This window comes from Dasypus novemcinctus, chromosome 16, assembly GCF_030445035.2.
Source record: "Dasypus novemcinctus isolate mDasNov1 chromosome 16, mDasNov1.1.hap2, whole genome shotgun sequence".
NCBI classification, from domain to species: domain Eukaryota; kingdom Metazoa; phylum Chordata; class Mammalia; order Cingulata; family Dasypodidae; genus Dasypus; species Dasypus novemcinctus.
In genome coordinates this window covers 96,768,674-96,792,139 of record NC_080688.1, presented here as the reverse complement: position 1 = coordinate 96,792,139, position 23,466 = coordinate 96,768,674, and the positions used below count along the sequence as shown (strand labels likewise).

The 23,466-nt window shown below is 53.4% G+C and overlaps 1 protein-coding gene across 1 annotated transcript in view; it reads right to left on the bottom strand.

Annotated features, from left to right (window-relative positions):
- Nucleotides 1-1,553: 1,553 nt before the first annotated feature.
- Nucleotides 1,554-23,466, bottom strand: part of KCNG2 (potassium voltage-gated channel modifier subfamily G member 2) — a 32,979-nt gene continuing 11,066 nt past the window's right edge. Inside the window, exon 2 of the mRNA XM_058277109.1 lies at nucleotides 1,554-2,318. Within this exon, the coding sequence (XP_058133092.1) occupies nucleotides 1,554-2,318 (765 nt within the window). The remainder of the gene's footprint in view (nucleotides 2,319-23,466) is intronic.

The following is a 23,466-nucleotide window of genomic DNA, read 5'->3' as shown; positions in this document are numbered from 1 at the left end:
CTCCTGGCCCTGGGACACACACTTTTTTGTCTGCCTGTGCCCGCCCTACTTTGTGTAGATCCCACTCTGGGTGTCCCCACTCTGGGTGCCCATTCTCGGGGCCCTCTGTGGTCCCCAGTGTGTGTGTGTGTGGGATCCCTGCTCTGGGACAGTTTGCTCTGTGGGTCCTGCTGTGAGAGTTTGTGGGTCCCCACTCTGAGGGCCCTGCTCTGGGGGCAGTCCTTCTCTGGGGGTCCCCACTCTGGGGGTCCCACTCTGGGGTCCCTGTTCTGGGGGCGGTCCCTCTCTGGGGGTCCCATTCTGGAGGGTCCCTCCCTGGGGATTCCTCTCTGGGGGTCCCACTTGGGGGGTCCCTGCGTGGGGCTCCCTCTTTGACAGTTTGCTCCATGGTAGCCGCAGGCCACGGGTGATGCCAATAGCTTGGACCCTAGCGTCTCAGCTGTGGTCATACCAGTTTCCAAACAGGCCCTGTCCCACATCTCGCCCCTTCTCCTGGCTCTGACCCCACACCAGGGCCTGCTAAGATTGGTAATGGAAAGGTGGCCGCTGATGGGTGCCCTTGGCACAGGTGGGCCGCCTGGGCGCGAGGCACGTCCCCTCTCTGGCAGGCCTGGGCTGCGATGGGGCAGGGGACACAGCTGAGCTCTTTAAAACAAAGTAGTATGCTTGGGCAGTTCCATTGCTCGTAAGTAGAAGGCTCCAGCTCACGTGGGCAGCTTCTGTAGCCACACACCAAGTGTCCCTGGAGCACCTGGGGGGGGGGGCGGCTGCAGCCCAGAGCTGGGGCGCCTGGAGGAGGGGGCTGCCCAGGAAGGGGAGCTGCAGCCCGGAGCTGGGGTGCCTGGAGGTGGGGGTGCTCTGGGGGCATCACCCCCTCATCCCCTTCTACTCACCGGCTCCCAAGGCCAGCCGGGGAGAGACGAGGTGCCGCAGGGTGGCTTGCATTTGACTTGAGTGTTGGGGAACCTGAGGCTGGGGGAAAGAAAGGGTTTCCAGTGTCCGCATGTAAACCTCAAGCTCTGCAGCCGACACTGTCGGATCAAATGGGAGTGAGACCACTGTCACCGTCCCCAAGGACCCCTGTCAGCGAGTGGAGGGGCCGGGACCCCAAAAGGCAGTGCTTTGAGCATTACGGCTGGCTGTGTCCGCATGGTGGCAGAGCTGGGGGCCGGAAAGGTCTCCTGCGGGTTGGGGTGCTCCAGGAGGCTGGCGTGGGGCAGGGTGGCACCGCCTTCTTGCACTGGCCACGGGATTGGGATTTCTGGGGCCTGAAAGTGTTTTTGGCCGGCTGGAGGGCAGGAGCAGTCCAGAAGAGGCAGGAAAAGGGCCGCAAAGGCTGGCGACGCTCTCCAGGAATCCTCGTTCACAGGGGCGCGGGAGCCCTTCCTCCGCTCTGCGCAGCTCAGGGCCGCGGGGACGGCCGCGCACGCCCCGGGCTCCGCGCGTCCCCTCAGCGTGTCCAGGCGGCGGCAGGCTGCGGCGGCGACCCTCTAGAGCCCGAGCCCCCCTCCCGGGGCTCTGGGCGCCGCCCCGCCCCGGCCGCCCCCGCGGGGTCAGCGCAGCCCGTCCCCGGCCGCGCCCTGCGCGCCCGCGGGGCCCCGCGCGCCGTCGTCCTCGGTGGGCGAGCGCGTGCCGTCGTCGTCGTCGTCGTCGTCGGGGCGCGGCCCGGGGCCGGCGGCGCGGCGCTGCTGCTCCTTGAGCTCGGCGTAGGAGCGCGAGAAGGTGTGGAAGATGGAGGTGACCGGGAAGGCCACGAGCAGGACGCCGCTGAGGATGGTGCTCAGCGCCACCACCTGCCCGGGCACGCTGCGCGGCACCATGTCGCCGTAGCCCACGGTCGTCATGGAGATGACGGCCCACCAGTAGCTGGCGGGCACGCTGGAGAAGTCGCGGCGCGCGCCCAGCTCGCGCTCGGCCAGGTGCACGAGCGGCGCGAAGAGCGCCGTGGCCACGCAGAGGAAGAGCAGCAGCAGGCCGAGCTCGCGCGCGCAGCGGCGCGCCGTCAGCCCGAGCGAGCGCAGCCCCAGCGAGTGCCGCGCCAGGCGCACCACGTGCAGCACCCGCAGCGCGCGCAGCAGCCGCAGCCCCAGCCCCGCGCGCTCCAGCGAGCGGCCCGGGCCCGCGCCCGCCGCCAGGTCGACGAGCAGCGCCGCGTAGAAGGGCAGCAGCGCCAGCAGGTCGAGGATGGTCAGCGGCGTCCGCAGGAAGGCGCACGTGCTCTCGGCCTGCAGGGAGCGCAGCAGGAACTCGAAGGAGAACCAGGCGGCGCACACGGTCTCCAGCGCGAAGAGGGTGCGGCACCGGGGGGAGCACTCGCCCTGGGGAGAGGGGGCACGAGGCGTCGGCGGCCAGGCGGGCGGCCCCCCGACTGGGCAGCGCGCAGCCAGGACAGAACCGCGGGCGGATCCCGCGTGTGTGGGGCGCGGGTGCTGAACAGTGCGGAAAGCACGTGCGCCCAGAGCCCAGAGGCGGCTTCCGGAGGAGGCCGGGCTGGCTGCGGCCGCTTGCCGCGAGCTGCCTGCGGGGCCCTGGTCGCCGCAGCCTCCCTCCGCGGCCCGCAGACCAGGCCTCCCTCAAAGCAGCTGGACTCCGCGGCCGACGCCGCTGCCAGGTGGGGGGAGGCGCCCCTGCAGGGTACCTCTTCTACTGAGGAAACAGCCGTCCATGACAAATTTGGAACATACAAGACCTTGTAAATAAAAAGTTCAATCCAGCAAGAAGATATAACAAATCATGTATGGGCCTAAAACCACAAAGCCCCCAAAGCAAAATGGACCGAATTGAAGGGAGCAGTGGACAGCTGTGCAGTTAACGGCTGGAGGCTGTCCCGCTTTCTGTAACCGATAGAGCCGCCAGCCAGGTCACTCAGGAGACAGCACTTCAAGGACCCCCCCACCCTCAACAGCAGAGCGCCTCTTCCTTTCAAGGGCCGGGGCGCTTCCTAGCATGGACCATAAAACATGGTTTTGCTCACTCACAAAGCAAATCTTATTACAAGTGAAAGACTGAAATCATGCAAACTAACTTTTCCCAACCACAGTGGGATAAAAGTAGTAATAACAGAAGAAACCTAAAAAAATTCATAGAATATGTGGAAATTAAAGAACACACTTGTAACCAATGGGTCAAAGAGTAAGGGAGGGGGAAGGAGGGAGGGGAGGGAAACGGAAGGGGAGGACGGAGGGGGAGGGGGAGGAGGGGGAGGGGGAGGAGGGAGGGGAAGGGAAGGGGAGGGGGAAGTGCACTGAAGTCAGCTCAAGGACCCCTGCTTTGGGACACCTGTTTTCTGGTCTCACAGTGGCAGACGCTTCACTCCAGGAGCCAGCAGCAGTCACTGGTTCTCTGAGATGTGACTCCACACGGCTTCCTCCTGGAGGAGCCTGCCCCCCCAGGTGTGCCCTCTTTCCCCCATGGGGTATTCCGCTGACCCCGTCTTCTTACCTGTCCTGGCCATAAATGCTCACAGCTCTGCATTTACCGAGCACTCCGCCCTCATACAAAACAGGGAGCGTCTGCACAGCCCCCCCGGGTGGCAGGGGGCCTCCCTTCTCTAGCCCCGGGTCTCGCACTAGGGAGTGGCTGCCTTGTCGCCGAGGCGTGCACGGACAGTGCTGTGCGCTGTGCAGCTGCTGAGCCCCCGAGAAGGCCTGCGTCAAAGGGGGCCTTGGAAGCGCACCGGGGGGCTGCCCCAGGCGCCCTCGCCACGCCCTGTCCCAGCCCCGCCTCAGCCTCCTGCTAAAGTTGCTTAGCTTTCCAAGAATCAGGTGTATGCTTTTCAAATGCTCAGACTGAGATTTACCAAGTTTTCCAGATGCTCCAACCATAAGACGCTTCATGAGTTCTGCTTTCCCGGAGGCTCCCGTTCCCAAGGGTCTCCAGCCCCCAGGCTCTGGCTCTGGAGCTCCCTTTGGCTCCCCTCTTGCTTGGTATTCCTTGCTTCTTAAGCAGGATGCCTTCCCCTTTTGGTTTACTCTTATTTTGTTGAAGCACATCCTCCAGTAGCATCCAAGAAAGGATGCATCCAAGCAAATTCTTTGCGTCTGCATATCCGGGAGTTTCTTTGTCCTCCCCTCAGCTTGACTGCTAGGAAACCGATTCAGAAAATGGGCTCCGCTGGGCGCGTTGAAGGGTCGCTCCATCACGTCCTCGCGCTCGCCGTGGCGGGTGAAGTTTCGCATTTGCACAGAACAGCGCCCACATCTTTAGTTAGAGCTGGATGAACTTCAGAGCCCAGGACCCAGCTCAAGAGACAGACCTTCGTGGCAGCTGCCCGCCCAGGACAACCACCGGGGCCACGTCCCGTCCATTTTGATCTCTCCTGGATCCCCCCCCGGGGGCTTTCGGGAGCTTGTTTTCCCCGGCGCTGGGTGGTGGGACTCCCTGAACGCGCCGTTTCGTGTGTGCTGGGAACTCAGGCCGCTGAGCGGCCCTGGATCCTGGACCTGCTGGAGGCCACAGAACCCTCCTCTTACCGGGGAGAGGCCGGAACCTGGGTCAACCTTCTGAGCTCTCGCCTCTTCTGTCTCTTTTTGTCTTTGGTTGTGTGGCAGCGTGGAGTTATGTACCCCAGACAAACGTGCTCCTGTGGTGCGGCCTCCTGAGGTTGCTCCAGGTGGGTCACGTGCTGCAGCCCCGTCCTGAAGCCGTACGGAGACACCCACAAACAGGAGGACGCCGGGGCGAGGGGGACAGCCAGAGCCAGGCGCCCACGGAACCAAGGAGAAAGGTGACACTGCTGCCATGTGTGGCCATGCGGCCCCCAGGGGCCCCCAAGGACCCCAAAGACTGCAGGCCGAGGGTACTGGCCTGGGATGAAGCCAGCCAGGAAACTAAAACCATTTTCACCGCTTTTAAATTTTTTTACAAATACTTCTGCACGGGAAGGGGATGTGGCTCAACGGATGGAGCTTCCGCCTACCACATGGGAGGTCCAGGGTTCGATACCCTGGCCCGTGTGGAGTGTTGCCCCGCACAGGGGTGCCCCCCACTCAAGAAGCGGCCTCTGCACAAGGAGTTCAACCCTGCCCGGGAGGTGCCGCCCACACAGAGAGCTGATGCAGCAGGATGATGCAACAAAAAGACACTGAGAAGAGACAATATGAGCTGCAGCAAACTAGGGAGCTGAGGTGGAGCAAGAGAATGGTCGCCTCTCCCACTCTCTGGAAGGTCCCAGGATGGGTTCCCAGAGCCGCCTAATGAGAACAGCAGACACAGAAGAACACACAGCGAGTGGACACAGCAGACAACGGTGGGGGGGGGGGGGGGGGAAGAAATAAGGAAAAACAGAACACACCTAATACTCCTGCTATCTTATCCTCCAAAATTTCTACACTTCTTTTCAGTTACACTGATCACATCTTAAATTCATCTTAAGAGCTCCTCTTTATTCTCTGCTCCGTTTTTCAGTGTTTCGTTCTTAATTTGAGGACGTAGCACTTTCTCTTGGCCCTCCAAGTAGTTTGGGTCTAATTCTTGCGTTTTCTCTGAAGCCTGCACAGTCCTTGGTCCTTGCTTCCTCAAGCCTGGTCCCTCTCTGTGCTCTTAGCGTGGGTTGTATGTCACTTCCTGGACCCTGGCCTTGGGGTGCACCTGCACTGGGCTCGGCTGACAGCTCACAAGGCTGCCTGGCCCCAGTGTCAGTGGACGGAATTCCTTCCTTACGAGGCTTCTGGCTTCTCGAGAAGGACCCTCAGGGCTCCTGCCTGGCCCCACAGCCCCTGCGGTAGTGCCCGCCACGCCTCAGCCCCTCTCTGCACCCCAAACAGAGGCTCTGGAGGCAGAGGGAAGTTGTGGCACGAGGCGGGCTGGGGAGGGGCTGCGGCTCACCTCCTTCCCGTTTTCCCTCTGCCTGGGTACCCGGACCCCGGGGCTGCCCTCAGGTGTGAGGCCGAGCAGCTGGCCCGGGCCGCCCCTCTCCTTGGTGCGTGCTTTACACTTTCACAAAATGTCGAAACACACATCCATCGTTAGACCCATTTGTATCTATCTGCACTCTCCTAGTGGATTTATACCCCCCCTTTTCTATCAATTTTGTGCGGTTTAAGGAGAATAGATCAATGGATGTGCTCAATCCACATTTGACCGAAAGTCAAAGTATAAATAAATAAGTGCATAAATAAAATAAAAACCAGGAACTTAACCAACCAATACTAAAGGAAAACTGGATGATAAAATTAGGGTGTCATCAAATGGCGTGCACAGTGCGGCTGTAACAAATGTTACTACTGAAAAAGATTAAACACACAAAATGCCCTCAACCTGTTAAACGGAGAAAACCGGTTACACAGCAGTGTCTGCAATCCATCCCGGTTAAGCCTATCTGTGCATAAACAAAAAGGGAAGGAACAGGAAGGAGCCTCCAGCTCCACAGCGGTGGTGCCTGCCGACAGGAAAGCCGAGTTTCTCAACATCTACACGCGTCCGACACGCCCAGAGCATGAATTCATGCTGAAGTCACCGGACAAAGCCGAGCCAGGACCAGAGCAGAGCTGGCCCTAGAGGCTCAGGAGCCAGGGGAGCGGGCGCCAGGGGAGTGGGGACCCAGAGGGGCGGGGACCCAGGGGAGCAGGGACCCAGGGGAGTGGCGTGTCAGGGGAGGAGGGAGCCAGAGGAGCGGAGCGCCAGGGGAGCAGAGACCCCGGGGGATGGGGCACCGGGGGAGCGGGACCCGGGGGAGCGGAGTGGCCGCGAGACCGCAGGCTGGAGGGCAGGAGGCGCGAGGCTGTCTCTGCGCAGCCAGGCCCGGCTGACGGTCCCCACGGGCTCCGCGGGGCCAGGACACGGACGTCCCACTCAAGCGGCTTTGTGGAAGGCGAGGCGGCTTTGGAAGCCACCTCGTGACTTGACAGCCCGAGCAGCTTGACCCCGGCCCAGCTTTGGTCATCCGTGAAAGGAGGACGAGCGGCCAGGCGCTAGGCGCAGCCCCGGCTGGCCCAGGGGAATGGCCCGGCTGCTCGGCCGGCTCCCGCACGGGGTCTCCCAGCCCTGAGCTCTGAGGCTCTGTGGTCACTTCAGAGCATCCAGGGCCCAGAAGCCTCAGCAGGCCGAGCCTGCCCGTCTCCCTGAACACCTGCCCCTCCTCACGGCGGCGAACCAGGAGCGCGAGAAGCAGGTGAGCCTGTCGTGGCCATAGGCAGGCAGTTCATCTCCACAAAGGCACACGGCGAGTTAGCCCCCCCACGCCCCTAACCAGGACACCTTCTGGAAACTGTTGTATCACCAAAGACCCAAGGCTCGGATGCTTTTCTCAGCCAGTTTTTCAGAGCTGGGTGTGTAATTGAGCTGTGGGATGCGTGTGCCTCTCTGACCTGCTGCTGTGTCTTCTGCACACAAAGCCCCAAGACCTCAGCACCTGCCCACCTGTCCCACTCCACCTCCCTCTCATCTAGCCAGGTGAAACGGCCAGCAGCAGGGAGTGCCCGCCACGGGACGGCCGCTCGAAAGGCATGAGTTCAGGGTAGTTTGCAGACTGGACACTGTGAAGACAAACCATACAAGAGGATTTATCCTTATTAGTTTCTTCCTCATTAAGGACTGTGCAGATTTATCATTAGCCTCTCGTAAATACCTGAGAAAAAATATTTAATTCATTTCACTAAGAATTTGAAATAGTTTAACTTTGAACTGAATTGAGGTCTATTCTTTTCAGTTATCTATAGAAAACGGTTCTTGTAGTCAGACTTGGTAATGCAAATAGAAAAGGAAACAATATTAAATCTACTTAGATGAACACACTTTAAGAAGAGCGCCGCAGCAGCCATTCACAGAGGTAACGACTGCTCGCTTCCCTTTCTCTGCCAGTCCCTCCCGTGGCTCACACAGGTAATCGGCTTTTGAGTAAAGAAATGTCACGTGTAAAGGAAAGAAGGCAACTCGATGATCACACGTCCATTCTAGAGCCTTCCGCAGGTTCCCGCACGGCGTGCCGGCGTCTGTGGGAGCTGAGTGAGCGAGGGAGCAGCTCAGGCAGGGCCGCCTCCAGCTCCCACAACTGCGCACCCGGGAGGCGAAGCAGGTGTCCCGGTGGGGCCACTGCAGGGTCACGCGCCCCAGCAGCTCTGGTGGTGCGCGCTCCTGGCAGACAGAGCTGGGAGCGGGCCCTGCTCTCGTGGGCTTAGGTTCTAGCACATTCTCTCATGAACTTGTGTTTTAGCATGCTCGTTTGTGGGCTCAGTCTAGCCTGTTCTGTAGTGGGCGTGCATTCTAGCATGTTCTCTCATGGCTCACATTCTAGCATGATCTCTTGAGGGCTTATATTCTAGAGCATTCTCTCATGGGCTCAGGTTCTAGCATGTTCTCCTGTGGGTTTACATCAACAAGACAGTTACAGCTGGTGGCCCATCGTGAGAAAACAAGAGGCTCCACCTCAGGAGAGACGCACTTGAACTCTCCTGGGTCACAGGCCACAGCACGGAACGAGAGCCGCTGCTCTTTGGTTCACTGCCTTGAGCCGTCTGTCCCGGGGGCCACACCCCGGCCTGGAGCCGACCCCCTCCCAGCGACACCGTGGTGGGCTCATCGCCCACTGCTCCAGGCCTGGCGCTGCTCTCACCTCCGAGCCACGTCTCCGCTGATCTTCCTGAGCCACGGCCTCGTCACCTGTTCAGGCCGGGCGGGTGCCCCCCCAGGGCGACGAGCCTGAGCCGGAGGAGCCCCCACGTGGGCCCAGTGCGCACGGGGCCGGCGAGAGGCGATGGCCCCGCGGCCCTGCCCTCACGCTGCACGGCTCGGGCGGGGGCCTTCGCGGCCCGGGGGCCTGGCGCGGGGTGAACCAGCCCCCAGGCCCCGCCAGCCGGTCCCGAGAGCAGGAGGGTGTGGCGCCACAAATCCGTGTATGGGTCCACTTCCCACTGGGCTAGCAGGAAGTGACTTTTTCCAGAAAAAGGTTTAAAATGTACATGAGAGGAGAGCCTTGGCGGCCTGAGGGCAGAGACGCAGTGGGGGCGCCGGGCCACGCGCTGGGCACCGCGGCCGTTTCCCGGGCACAACGTGAACCCGGGAGCCGAGGCCCAACACGTGAGGGAGTCTAGGGAGGTTCACAAGACCAAGAGCCCTCGTCCCGTCCAGGCGGCGGATGCCGTGGGCCAGGGCTCGCGAGTGGACCTACTGTGTGCCTCAGAGGGAGGGTCTGCAGCCCACATCTCGTGTGCCCGGGTCCCACGCGCCCCAGACTTTGTATGCCCGGGTCCCATGTCCAGGCCCCTGTGTCCAGCCCCCATGTGCCCACACCCCCAGGCCCAGCCCCCCGTGTCCAGCCCCCCTGTGCTCAGTCCCCGTGTGCCCAGGCCCCCCGTGCCCAGCCCCCCGTGTCCAGCCCCCCTGTGCTCAGTCCCCGTGTGCCCAGGCCCCCCGTGTCCAGTCCCCCGTGCCCAGCCCCCCCGTGCCCAGGACCCCCGCCCCCAGTCCCCCCGCCCCCCATGTCCAGGCCCCTCAGGGCAGCACGTCCCGGGGTCTCCCCGTCCCTGTCATTCTCTGCCGGCCCCTCCTCTTGGAGCCCACCCCCTTCCTCACTGCACTTTCAAATGACAAAACAAAACCACCCACCCCTTCCCTCCTGGGGAACTTTTGCCCTCCAGCCGCTCACCTGCCCGCCTCTGCACGCTGCCCATCTGCTGAGGGTCCCGCTGCCCCCGGGAGAGGGCGCGTGTCCCGGGCGGGGGGCTCTGAGTGCTCCCGCACTCGTCGCGGAGCCGGAGGTGGAAGAGGAGCCCGAGCGCGGCCTCCATGCAGGCCTGGGGGGCAGCAGGGCCTAGGGGATCCGTGCCCGCTGCTGTCCTCACCGCACTTCCAAACCAGGAGTGGCCGCGCAGGGACCCTGGACACCGGGGCTGGCGTGGGGCCAGGCTGTCCCCTGGAGCCCGCCCGCTGCCCCCGGCAAGCCCTGACCGTGGCACCGGCACGTCCCGGGGCCACAGCGGCCACACATCCCTTAATGCGAGCCACTCGGCACCAGAGGGGCCTGGGGCCAGGCCAGGGGCGCGCCGCGGGGAGGCGCCCAGCCAGGGGGTCATGCCAGCCCTCCTGGCCCGCCAGTGGGGGCGGCTGGAGCCGTGGTTTGGGGAGCCAGAGGCAGGGGGCGTGGACCCCCTCTGGGAGGTGGGCGCGGGTGGCAGAGGCCGGGTCAGGAGCCGCGCGAGGGCTGGGTTCTGGGCTCGGCCCCCCGGCCCTCAGCTACGCCGATGTCTGGCCAGCCCCGCCCGCTGGCTCTGGACGCCCCGAGGTGGTCTGCCCCGAGACAGGCGCCCCGGGAGCCACTGACCAGGTTGACGCTCCCCCCAGTGTCCGGCCCCTTGGGGACCTGGCGCTGTGGCCCCCAAACATGGTGGACTGGGTGTTTGCATCGGCTCTGCTGCCTGCCGGGGTGGGCTGCCGGGGGGTTCGTCTGGGGGGCTTTCCGGGGGGGCTGCCGGCGGGGGACCATCTGCAGGCATGCAGGGGGCTGTGGGGGGCTGCCTGGGGGGCTGCCTGCGGGGGGCTGTGGGGGGCTGTCTGGGGGGCTGCCTGGGGGGAGCTGGGGGGGGCTGTCTGAGGGCTGTGGGGGGCTGTCTGGGGCACCCCTTCCTGGCTCTGGCACTTCTGAGTCCAAGGCCGGGTCCCGCGACCACGCCTCCACCTGCCCCTCCTCACTTCACCCCGTAGCTCACAGGCCCTCCCGGGCTCTTCTTCCAAGTGGGAAGTTCAAATCCAACCACGGGAGGAACCCCCATCCGCGCAGAAGGCCACGCCCCTGGGCGTCAGGAGGGCAGGAGAGGCCGTGCCCACTGACCGCTGCTTCCAAGGGGCTTCCTGCGGGGCACCGAGGGGTGTCAAGTGGGGGCTCGCTGGGCAGCCCCATCCCACCCCCCACCTCCCATCCCCCACCCCCCACCTCCGCACCCCCGAGCCCCCACCTCCCCACGCCCGGCCCCCACCTCCCCGCCCCCGAGCCCCACCTCCCCGCCCCCGAGCCCCCACCTCTGCACCCCACTCTGCAGGGGAGCCGTACTCCCAGGGCGTTCTCTAGCGGAAAGGGAGGCCCACACCAGGAAAAGCATCTCCACGGCCTATGACAGACCTGAGAAGAAGGAAAAGACCCAACAGACGCGGAGGAGGAAAAGAACACCACAGAAGTGTGCCTGGGAGAGGAACATCCGAAAGGGGTCGCTGTCCTAGGACCAAACGGAGATTTGAAAAGGCTTGAGAGGACTTTTTTTTTCAAGATGGGCAAATTTTATAAGGCCACGGGTGTAGGTCCAGCAGAGCGGCCCAGTGACCCGGGATGTTCTGATCCCGGGCTGGGGGGGGTCTCCTGGCAGGGGCCGGCCTTGTGGGGGGGGCAGAGGTGTGCAATGGGAAAGGGCGTCCACCAGCACAGCCCCCATCGCGGACCAAAGAGATCCAGCCCTTGCAGCCCCTCTACTGACCGGGACTGGCTGCTGAGGATGCAGAGGGGACTGGAATTATTCCTTCCCTGTGGAAAGAGGGGGCTGCCAGCAAAGGCTGGAGAACTGTCCCTGAGGAAGTTTGAATACGAGCCTCTTAGCCGCCAGGCATGATCCTCCCTCACACTGATCCAGTCCCTGGTGCTGCAAACACACTCCAACAGACACTGAACTGAGCGCTGCCGCAGAGCACCACCTTCTGGCAGACCAAGGAAGTGCATGTGAGAAAATTAAAAGCAAACGAGAGGCTTTCACAGCCTCTCTCCCCACGGTCCTTGGAAGCGAGTCTGCGTCCATGGCCCAGATTTGAGCAACTAACAAGGACAATCCTAAAGACCCAGAACAGGCTGAACACACAGTCTCCTGCCACTAAAACCCTATGACAGAGAGAGAAATTGAGCATCAGAGTAAATGCACCATCCTAATCAGGTGCCCAGACGTCGGCAAAAAGCTAGGAGCCGTATTAAGAAAACGGGAGACATGGCCCAAGAAAAGGAGAATATCAAAGCTACAGAAGAGATGCAGGATTTGAGACAACTGATTTAAAAAATTTATGCATATTTCCAAAATCAAATTAATGAGTTGAAAGACAATATGACTAAAGAGGTAAAGGACATCAAGAAGACACTGAGGGCAGCGGATGCGGCTCAGGTGACTGGGCTTCTGCCTACCACATGGGAAGTCCTGGGTTCGGTTCCCGGTGCCTCCTGGAGAAGGTGAGCTGGTGCAGTGGGCAGGCACAGGAAGCTGATGCAACAAGATGATGTAACAAAAGAGACATGAAGAGGAGCGACAAGGAGAGATGTAACAGACCAGGGAGCTGAGGTGGCTCAGGTGACTGAGTGCCTCTCTTCCACATGGGAGGTCCTGGGTTCAGTTCCCGGTGCCTCCTGAACAGAAGACAAGAAGACACAGAGAGTGCACAGCAAATGGAAACGGAGAGCAGACAGTGACTGCAAACAACGAGGAGGGGGCAGATTAAAAAAATCTTAAAAAAAAAAAGATAACACTGAGGAGGCACAAGCAGAATTGGAAAACCTGAATAGAAAAATAATAGAGGGAAGCGAATGTAGCTCAAGTGATAAGGCTTCCGCCTACAATATGGGAGGACCCGGGTTTGATCTCTGGGGTCTCCTGTGTAAAAGAAGAAGAGACAGCATGCCCACGTGGTGAGCCAGTGCCCATGTGGTGAGCCAGTGCCCGTGTGAGTGCCCGCATGGCAAGCCAAGTGCCCGCGAGGCAAGCAGAGTGCCCGCATGGCAAGCCGAGTGCCTGTGTGAGTGCCCACGTGGCGAGCTGAGAGCCCACATGAGTGCCCGCATGGCAAGCCGAGTGCCTGCACGGCAAGCCGAGTGCCTGTGTGAGTGCCCACGTGGCGAGCTGAGAGCCCACATGAGTGCCCGCATGGCAAGCCGAGTGCCCGCATGGCAAGCCGAGTGCCTGCACGGCAAGCCGAGTGCCTGTGTGAGTGCCCACGTGGCGAGCTGAGAGCCCACATGAGTGCCCGCATGGCAAGCCGAGTGCCCGCATGGCAAGCCGAGTGCCTGTGTGAGTGCCCACGTGGCGAGCTGAGAGCCCACATGAGTGCCCGCATGGCAAGCCGAGTGCCTGTGTGAGTGCCCACGTGGCGAGCTGAGAGCCCACATGAGTGCCCGCATGGCAAGCCGAGTGCCTGTGTGAGTGCCCACGTGGCGAGCTGAGAGCCCACATGAGTGCCCGCATGGCAAGCCGAGTGCCCGCATGGCAAGCCAAGTGCCTGTGTGAGTGCCCACGTGGCGAGCTGAGAGCCCACATGAGTGCCCGCATGGCAAGCCGAGTGCCTGTGTGAGTGCCCACGTGGCGAGCTGAGAGCCCACATGAGTGCCCGCATGGCAAGCCGAGTGCCTGTGTGAGTGCCCACGTGGCGAGCTGAGAGCCCACATGAGTGCCCGCATGGCAAGCCGAGTGCCCGCATGGCAAGCCGAGTGCCCGCATGGCAAGCCGAGTGCCTGTGTGAGTGCCCACGTGGCGAGCTGAGTGCCCACATGAGTGCCCGCATGGCAAGCCGAGTGCCCACATGGCAAGCCAAGTGCCCGCATGGCAAGCCGAGTGCCTGTGTGGTGAGCCAGTGCTTGCACAGTGAGCCAAGTGCCCACGTGGATGTCCACATGGCGAGCCAGTGCCCGCGCACGTGAGTCATGCAGCAAGATGATGACATAACTAAAGAGAGAGATGAAGGGGAGAGTCAAGGTAAAGTGCAGCAGAAACCAGGAACTGAGGTGGTGCAATTGACAGGGAATCTCTCTCCACATCAGAGGTCCCCAGGATTGAATCCTGGTGAACCCCAGAGGAGAAAGACAAGAAGAGAAGACAAAAAAAGACACAGATACAGAAGATCACCCAGTGAATGGACCCAGACAGCAAAAACAGCAGGGTGGGAGAGGGGGAGGGGGAAATAAAGAAAAATAATAGAGCTCATGGGAATGAAAGACATGATATGTGAGATCAAAAACACATTAGACGGGAAATGGATGTGGCTCAACCAATTGGGCTCCCGTCTACCAAACTGAGGCCCAGGTTTGATCCCCAGGGCCTCCTGGTGAGGGCGAGCTGGCCCACGCAGCGAGCTAGCCCGCGTGGAGTGCCAGCCCACTTGGGAATGCGGCCCCGCACAGGAGTGCCGCCCTGCGTGGGAATGTCACCTCGCATGGGAAAGCCGCCCCGCGCAGGAGGGCCAGCAAGATGACACAACAAGAGACACAGAGGAGAGAAAATAAGACATAGCAGAACAGGGAGCTGCAGTGGCTCAAGAGAGTAATTGCCTCTTTCCCACTCCGGAAGGTCCCAGGATCCATTCCCGGAGCTGCCTAATGAGAAAACAAGCAGACACAGAAGAACACACAGCGAATGGACACAGAGAGCAGACAACAGGGGCAACGGGGGAGAAAGAAAAAATAAATCTTAAAAAAACAACACATTAGAGGCATATAACAGAAGACCTGAAATGATAGAAGAAAGAAAAAATGACACAGAAAACAGAAAAGCTAGAATTTAAGAGAGAAAAGACCAGAGAGAAAAAAGTATAGAAAAAAATTGAGCAGGGGCTCGGGGACTTGAATGACAACACAAAATGCAGTAACATATGTGTCATGGGAGTCCAGAAGGAGAAGAGAAGGGAAAAGGGGCAGAAAGAATATCTGAGGAAATAACAGCTGAAAATTTTCCAACCCTAATGAAAGAAACGAACTTATAGGTCCAAGAAGCGCAGCGTACCCCAATCAGAATAAGTCCAAACAGACCTACTCTGAGAACATACTGCTAGAATGTCAAATGTCAAAGACAAGAGAAAATCCTCAGAGCAGCAAGGGAGAAGGAAACCATCACATACGAGGATACCCAGTAAGACTTAGTGCAGATTTCTCTTCCAAAACCATGGAGGCGAGGAGACAGTGGTTAAGATTCAATTAGGATACTGAAAGAGAAATTGACAGCCGAGAATTCTTTATCCAGCAAAATTGTCCTTCAAAGATGAAGGTGAGTTTAAAATATTCACAAACAAACAGAAACTAATAGAGTTCATAAAAAAGAGTTCACCTTTGCAGAAATATGTTAAAGGAAGACTTACAGCTGAAAGAAAAAGACAGGGAGAAAGGTTTGGAGGAAAATATAGAAGAATAGCAGAAAGGATAAGCAAAAGAGTTAAAAAAAAACAGACGAAAGATATGACATGCGAAAACTAAAGAATAAAATGGAAGAAGTAAATAATACATTTACAGTAATATCATTGAATGTAAATGGATTGAACTCCCCAATCAAAAGATACAGGCTGACAGAATGGATAAAAAAGATGAGCCATCCATATGCTACCTACAAGAGACTCACCTTAGAACCAGGATATAAACCGGCTGAAAGTGAAAGGTTGGAAAAAGATACTCCATGCAAATAGTAACGAAAAAAGAGCAGGGGTAGCTATACTAATATCAGACAAAACAGACTTTAAATGTAAAAAGTTATGAGAGATACAGAAGGCTATTATATATTAATTAAAGGGATAATCCACCAGAAGAAATAACAGTCATAAATATCTATGTACCTAACCAGAGTACCCCAAAATACATGAGACAAACTGGCAAAACTGAAAGAAGAAATAAGCGTCTCTACAATTATAGTTGGAGACTTTATTTTAATATACCACTCACATCATTAGATAAAACAACTAGAAATAAGATCAACAAGGAAGCAGAGAACTTGAACAATACGATAAACACGTTAGGCCTAACAGACATATACAGAAGGTTGCACTTAGAGCCACAGGGTTCCACATTCTCCTCGAGTGCTCGTGGATCCTTCTCCAGGATAGACCACGTTAGGGCACGAGGCAGGTCTCAGTAAATACAACAAGAATGAAATCATGCAGAGCACCTTCTCAGATCATAATAGAATGAAACTGGAAATCAGTAATAGGAAAGAGGTAAATTCACCAATGTATGGAGGCTGAACAACACTCCTAAATAATCAGTGGGTCACAGAAGAAATTATAAGTGAAATTAGTAAATATACTGAGGAAAATGCAAATGAGAACATGACTTACCAGACTTATGGGATACAGCAAAGGCAGTCCTAAAAGGAAAATTTATAGCCCTAAACACATATATTAAAAAAGAAGAGTTAAATCAAATATCCAACTGAACAACTTGAGAAACTAGAAAAAGAACAGCAAACCACTTCCAAAGCAAGCAGAAGGAAAGAAATAAAGATCTGAGCAGAAATAAATGAAATTGAGAAACAAAAAACAAAAAACAAAACCCAAAAAAACAATATAGAAAATCAACAACAGGAGAGGGTCAGGTGTTGGTGGAGAGTAAAATGCCGAGAAAATCATATCACAATATAATAAAGAGGGTTACCTGTTTAGAATGCTCGGAGGGGAGGGTCTGATGCAGGACGGGCTCCTGGGGAATGTCTAAATGCTCATTCTGCCAGAGTGGGTGACACCATGGGGTGGAATCCCAAGTAGTGAGAGTGGGGGTGGACCCACATCCTGGGGAGGACTAATGCCATCAAATAGAGGGAACTGTATCCCTCGAGAGAAAGGGTGGCTCCCAGGGCATTGGGGCAGTTGAGCAAGTTAGGCCCTGAACACTATTCCACCTATCTCTGGAAGTGGCTCCTCGGGAAACGGAGGCTGGCTGTCACTGTGGGCACCAAGGTGGAAGGGAAAATGGACGTTAAATGTGTGGAACCAAAGTAAATAGGGGGTAAGAGAGGAGTTTCTTGAAAGTACACAAGGATGGATATAAAACATGTAATATTACAGCATAACATATAGGAGATGACAGACTGATAATGTAAACCATAATGTAAAACATAGGATAACTAAAAATGTAAAGAACTGTGTATCCTAAAGTATGCACCACAATGTAAGCACAGATGTCACCTTGTTAGAAAGCTAATGTCTCAGACTCTGTACATCACTTTAAAAATATGATATGAATAGGGCGTAAGAGTATCACTGTGGAAGGGAAAAGGTTTTCTGGTAATGTGTGAGAGTGCTGTATATTATATATATACATTGCTGTGGTCTAGGACTCCTGTGAAGAAAAGCTGAATAATTAGGGGAGGGGAAAAAAAAAAAAAAGAAAAAAGAAAAAGATAGGATGTGGAATTTTTTCAAGTCAACATTCTTTATCTAAGTTCTTTATCTAACTTTATCCAAGTTCTTTATCTATCCTTTAAACCCATTGCTATATGCCATTCCCTAGTAAGGGACCATGACATTATATTGGGCTTCAAATTTCGGGGAGTTACGGATCACAGAGTGTTTCAACAATGGCAATGGAGGGATACTGGTATGGGATACCAATGACAGGTGATATATGGCTGACAGGGAGCTGTACAGAACATATGTCCAGGGTGCATGGTAATGTATGGATATACTCATAGTGGCAACAATTAAAAACCACAGTAGGGGGGGTACTGGGTTCCTGGCCAGTGGTGCTCTGTTGTGGTCCCTAGGGGAGCAGCGACAGTCTCCCAGATACAGTGGCGGGGACCGGGAGGGAGTGAGGGTTCAACAGTGAGCCCCTGATGCTAATGACTATGCTTGTGAGCTGATAAACCTAAAATAACAACAAGGCCTAGAGCAACATTGTGCCTGGGAATTCCCTCCTGTCAGCCTTCATGTTACTCAAATGTGGCCAGTCTCGAAGCCAAACTCAGCATGTAAATGCAATGCCTGCCCCCCAGCGTGGGACATGACACCCGGGGATGAGCCTCCCTGGCAACGAGGGACCACTATCAACTACCAACTGATGATGCAACTGGAAAATGACCTTATACGGAAGGTTCAATGCGGATCAGCAGAATATCCATGTCTACATAAAATAACATGACTTTAAAATGCTGTTTGACCTAAAGTAAGGGGGAAATGGAAAGGAGAAATGAGTTTATATGGCTACGAGTTTCTAAAAAAGAGTCTGGAGGCTGGCAGAAGGATTGCCCTCATGCACAACTGAGCAGAGTCAGAGAGACAGATAAAGCAGATACAACCCCCAGATATTGGTTCCTGTGAGGGCTAAAGAGACCCATGGGAGTTACGGTCATGGCCGATGGGGTTAACTACCAGGGCAGATGGCCCCTCTTTGGAAATGGTGTTTATGTGTGATGAATCTGGACTCAGATGGGATCTCCCTTCATAAGACTTTCATGCTAATGTGCTGGAGGTGCAGTTAATGTTGGGGTTTAAGATATATTTAGGGGATTTGAATCTCTGGACTGACAATGTGATAGCCAGGTCCTGAGCCTCAACAGACTCCAGCACCTACAATCTGATCTATTGGACTTACCACACTCAGCTAAGATGGAGTTGAAGAAGGACAACCACCACACCATGGAGCCTAGAGTGATTACAACTGAAAATGGGAGGATTGCATCCAGCATCCATGTGGAATCTGAGCCTCCTCTTGACATAGAGGTGCAATGGACACAACCAATCCAATGTCCACATAGAAGAGGTGGCATTGGATTGGGAAAAGTGGACATGGTGGACGATGGGTATGGGGAAAGGCAGGAAGAGATGAGAGGTGGAGGCGTCTTTGGGACATGGAGCTGCCCTGGATGGTGCTTCAGAGGTAATCACCGGACATTGTAAATCCTCACAGGGCCCACTGGATGGAATGGAGGAGAGTATGGGCCATGATGTGGACCATTGACTATGAGGTGCAGAGGTACCCAAAGATGTACTTACCAAATCCAATGGATGTGTCATGATGATGGGAACGAGTGTTGTTGGGGGGGGAGAGGGGGGGGTGGGGGGTGGGGCTGAATGGGACCTCACATATATATTTTTAATGTAATATTATTACAAAGTCAATAAAAAAAAAAAAAGAAAATCAACAAAATCAAAAGCTGGTTCTGTGTGATCAATAAAACTGACAAACCCTTAGCTAGACTAACAAAGGAAAAAAGAGAGAAGATGCAAATCATTACAATTGGAAATGAAAGGGGGTAGTTGTGACTGACCCCACAGAAATACAAAGGATCATAAGAGACTGTATGCCAACAAACTAGAAAACCTAGAAGAAATGGGCAAATTCCTAGAAATGCACAAACAACCTACACTGACACTACAAGAAATACAACAGCCTAACAAACCAATCACATTTAAAGAGATTGAATCAGTCATCAAAAATCTCCCAATAAAGAAAAGCCCAGGACCAGATGGCTTCACAGGTGAATTCTACCAAGCATTTCAAGAAGAATTTTAACATTGATCCTGTTTAAACTCTTCCAAAGCATTAAAGAGGAGGGAAAATTACCCAGCATTTTATGAAGCCAACATCACCCTAACATCAAAGCCAGATAAAAATACTACAAGAGGGAAGCAGACGTGGCTCAACTGATAGGGCATCCGTCTACCATATGGAGGGTCCAGGGTTTGATCCCCAGGACCTCCTGTCCCATATGGTAAGCTGGCCCACGCTCTGTGCTGCCACGAGCAAGAAGTGCCAGGCCACGTAGGGGTGCCCCTACAGTGCCCCACGCGCAAGGAGTGTGCCCCTACAGTGCCCCACGCGCAAGGAGTGTGCCCCTCAAGGAGAGCCGCCCCACGTGAAAAAAGTGCAGCCTGCCCAGGAGTGGAGCTACACACACACAGAGCTGATGCAGCAAGATGAGCAACAAAAAAGAGAAGCAGGGAAGCAGCTGTGGCTCCATCATTTGGGCTCCCGTCTACCACAGGGGGGGCCCTGGGGGTTCGCATCCTGGGGCCTCCTTGTGAAGGCAGGCTTGCCCACATGCTGCGGAGAGCTGATGGCCTGCAAGTGCTGCGGAGAGCCGACTCAGCAAGGTGATGCAACAAAAAGGGAGAAAAGCAAAATCGCAGAAGAACGTGCAGCAAATGGACACAGACAGCAGACAGCGAGCAAGCTGCAAAGGGGGGCGGGGATAAATAAATAAAAATTAAATAAATACAGATACAGAAAGATGCACAATGAATGGACACAGAAAGCAGATAGCAAGCAAAAAGCAGCAAGGGGAGGGCATAAAAAAAAAAAGAGACGCAGTTTCCTAGTGCCGCCTGATAATGCAAGCCAATATAGAAGAACACACAGCGAATGGACACAGAGAACAGACAATGGGGGGAAGGGGGAGAAATAAATCTTTAAAAACAAACAAAACAAACAAACAAAAAACACTACAAGAAAAGAAAATTATAGACCAATCTCTCTAATGAAAATATATGCAAAATTTCTCAACAAAATACTTGCAAATAGAATCTAACAGCACATCAAAAGACTTATACATCATGACCAAGTGGGATTTATTCCTGGTATGCAAGGCTGGTTGAACATAAGAAACCAATTATCGTAATAGACTACATTAACAAATTGAAGGAAAAAAACCATATGAACATTTTCATTGGTGCAGAAAAGGCATTTGACAAAATCCAGCATTCTTTCTTGATAAAACACTTCAAAAGATAGGAATAGAGGGAAAATTCCTCAATTTGATAAAGGGCTTACAAGAACAACCCACAGCCAACATCGTACTCAGTGGGGAAGTGTTGAATATTTCCCTCTAAGATATGGAACAAGAGAAGGATGTCCACTGTCACCATTGCTATTCAATATTTTGCTAGGAGTTCTAGGTAGCGGAAAAAATAAAAGGAATTAAAAAAAAACACATACATATATATATAGGAAAAGAAGAAGTAAAACTCTCACTATTTGCAGATGACATGATCCCATATTTAGAAAATTCTGAAATTACAACAAAGCTACTTTAGCTAATAAACAGTTTAGCAAAGTGGCAGGATATAAGATCAACTCGCAAAACCCAGGAATGTTTCTGTACACTAGTATTGAATAATCTAAGGAGGAAATCAGGGGGAATAATCCATTTACAATAGCAACAAAAGGACTCAAATGCCTAGGACTCAATTTAACCAAAGAAGTATAGGATGTATCTGCAGAAAACTACAGAACAATACTAAAAAATCAAAGGAGCTAAGCAGATGGAAAGACATTCGTGTTTGTGGACTGGAAGACTAAATATTGTGAAGATGTCAATCCTACCCCACTGATTTATAGATTCAGTGCACTACAATCAAAATCCCAACAGCTTCCTTTATAGAAATAGAAAAGGCAATCACCAAATTCATTTGGAAGTGAAATTGCACCTGAATGGCCAAAACCATTCTAAAAAAAGAAGAGCAACCTGGGAGGAATTTCACTGCCTGTCCTTGAAACATATTACAAAGCCACAGTGGTCGAAACAGCATGGTATTGGCATAAAGATAGACACATTTATCAGTACAATAGAATTGAGAGTCTGGAAATTAACTCTTACCTCTTGGCCAACTGGTTTTCAACAAACCTACCAAAGCTGTGTTAACAGGACAATCCTTGTTAACAGGACAAAACAGTTTCTTCAACAAATGGTGCTGGGAGAACTGGATAAGCATAACCAAAAGAACGAAAGAGAACCCCTACCTCACTCCCTACACAAGAATCAACTCATAATGACCAAAGACCTAAATGTAAAAGTCAGGACCACAGAACTCCCAGATGAAAATGTAGGAAACACCTTTAATACCTTGTGGTGGGTGGTGGTTTTTTGGACCTTACACCCCAAGCACAAAAGAAAAAATAGATAAATGGGACCTCCTCAAAATTAAACACTTTTGCACCTCCCAGGACTTTGTCGAAAGGGTGAAAACGCAGCTGACTCAATGGGAGAAAATATTTGGAAATCACATATCCAAAAAATGTTTAATATCCATGATATATAAAGATATGCTACAATTCAAAATAAAAAGACAAATGACCTTATTTAAAAAATGAGGAAAAGACTTGAATAGACATTTTTCCAAAGAAGAAATACAAACGCCCAAAAAAAAAACACATGAAAAAATTTCATTGTCACTAGCAATTAGGGAAATGCAAATCAAAACTACAGTGAGATCTGATTTCACACCTATCAGAATGGCCACTATTAAAAAGACAGAGAACTACAAATGTTGGAGAGGAAGTGGAGAGATAGGAACACTTAGCACTGTTGGTGGAATGGAGAATGGTACAGCCACTGTGGAGGGCTGTTTGGTAGCTCCTAAGGAAGTGGAATATAGACTTGAGACGTGACCCTACAATACCACTACTGGGTATATAACCGAAGAACTAAGAGCAGTGACACGAACAGACATCTGCACACTGATGTTTATAGCGGCATTATTCATGATTGCCAAAATGTGGAAACAATCCAGGTGTCCATCAACAGATGAATGGATAAACAAACTGTGGTGTATTCACACAATTTAATATTAAGTAGCTGTAAGAAGAAATGAAGTCTTGATGCGTATACACAACATGGATGAACCTGGAGGACATTAGGTTGAGTGAAGCAAGCCAGGCACGAAAATACAAATACTGTATCACTGAGCTACCATGAACTAAACATACTGTGTAATTCATGCAGTCAACTTGAATATGGGTCACCAGAAAATAGAATGAGGTTAAAGAATGGAGAGCTGAGGGTTAACTTGTATAGAATTGGTAAACAGAGTATGTGTCAATCTTTGGAAATGAATAGAAAAGTTGAAAGCCCAACATAATGTTTCTAACCAGCAGTGTTATTATGTGGGTATGAAAGTGGTTTAAAGGGAAAGTCTAAGGTCATGTACACTACTAAAAAGAAGGCTAAAAAATGTAACACGGGACTGTATAGGATAGTAAAACTGCATGTGAAATATGAATATGGGTAAAATTGCATATATAAGACTTTTTCTTTGAAATTAAACAAATACATGTTAACAATATAAGATGTTAACATCAGACAAAAAAACAACATTATGCTAGGTGAAAGAAACCAGACACAAAGTATTACATATTGTGTGATTCCATTTACATAAAATGTAAATATAAATCAATTTATAAAAATGAAATTAGACTAGTGGTTACGTAGGGCTGGGGAAGGACTGCTAGGGAGTGTGGAGTTTTTCTTTTTGGAGTAATGAAATTATTCTAAATTTTTTTATGGTTATGAATGCACAACATTGTGCTTATACTAAAACCATTGATTATACACTTTGGATAAATTGTATGGTATGTGGATATATATAAAGAAAACTGCTTAATAAATAATTGTGCAAGAATAGTTAGAAATAGTGGCTATGTATAGCAGGGGAAGCATAGAGAGATTGAGGGACAAATTTTCTTGTTTATTATCATTGAAATAAGGAGAATGCTCTAATAAAGATAGGGGGATGAACGCACAACTAGGTGGTTATACCTAACACTACTGACTGTACACTTTGGATGATCTGTATGCTCTGTTAATATGTATCAATAGAATTGATTTAAAACAAAACAAAACAAAACTTAAAAGAACAGAGCAGAGCGGCTCAGCCCCCTGCCCTGGGAATTGTCGCAGCGTCCTCCGTCCGAACGGCAGGCGTCTTTTGGAGCACGGCTGGGCGGCCGGTCCAGGACGGGCTCGGGCTCGCGCAGCCTCCCTCCCAGTGCCGAGAGCCCGGCTCTGCCTGGCTGGCGCCGACCGGCTTGTGAGGGCA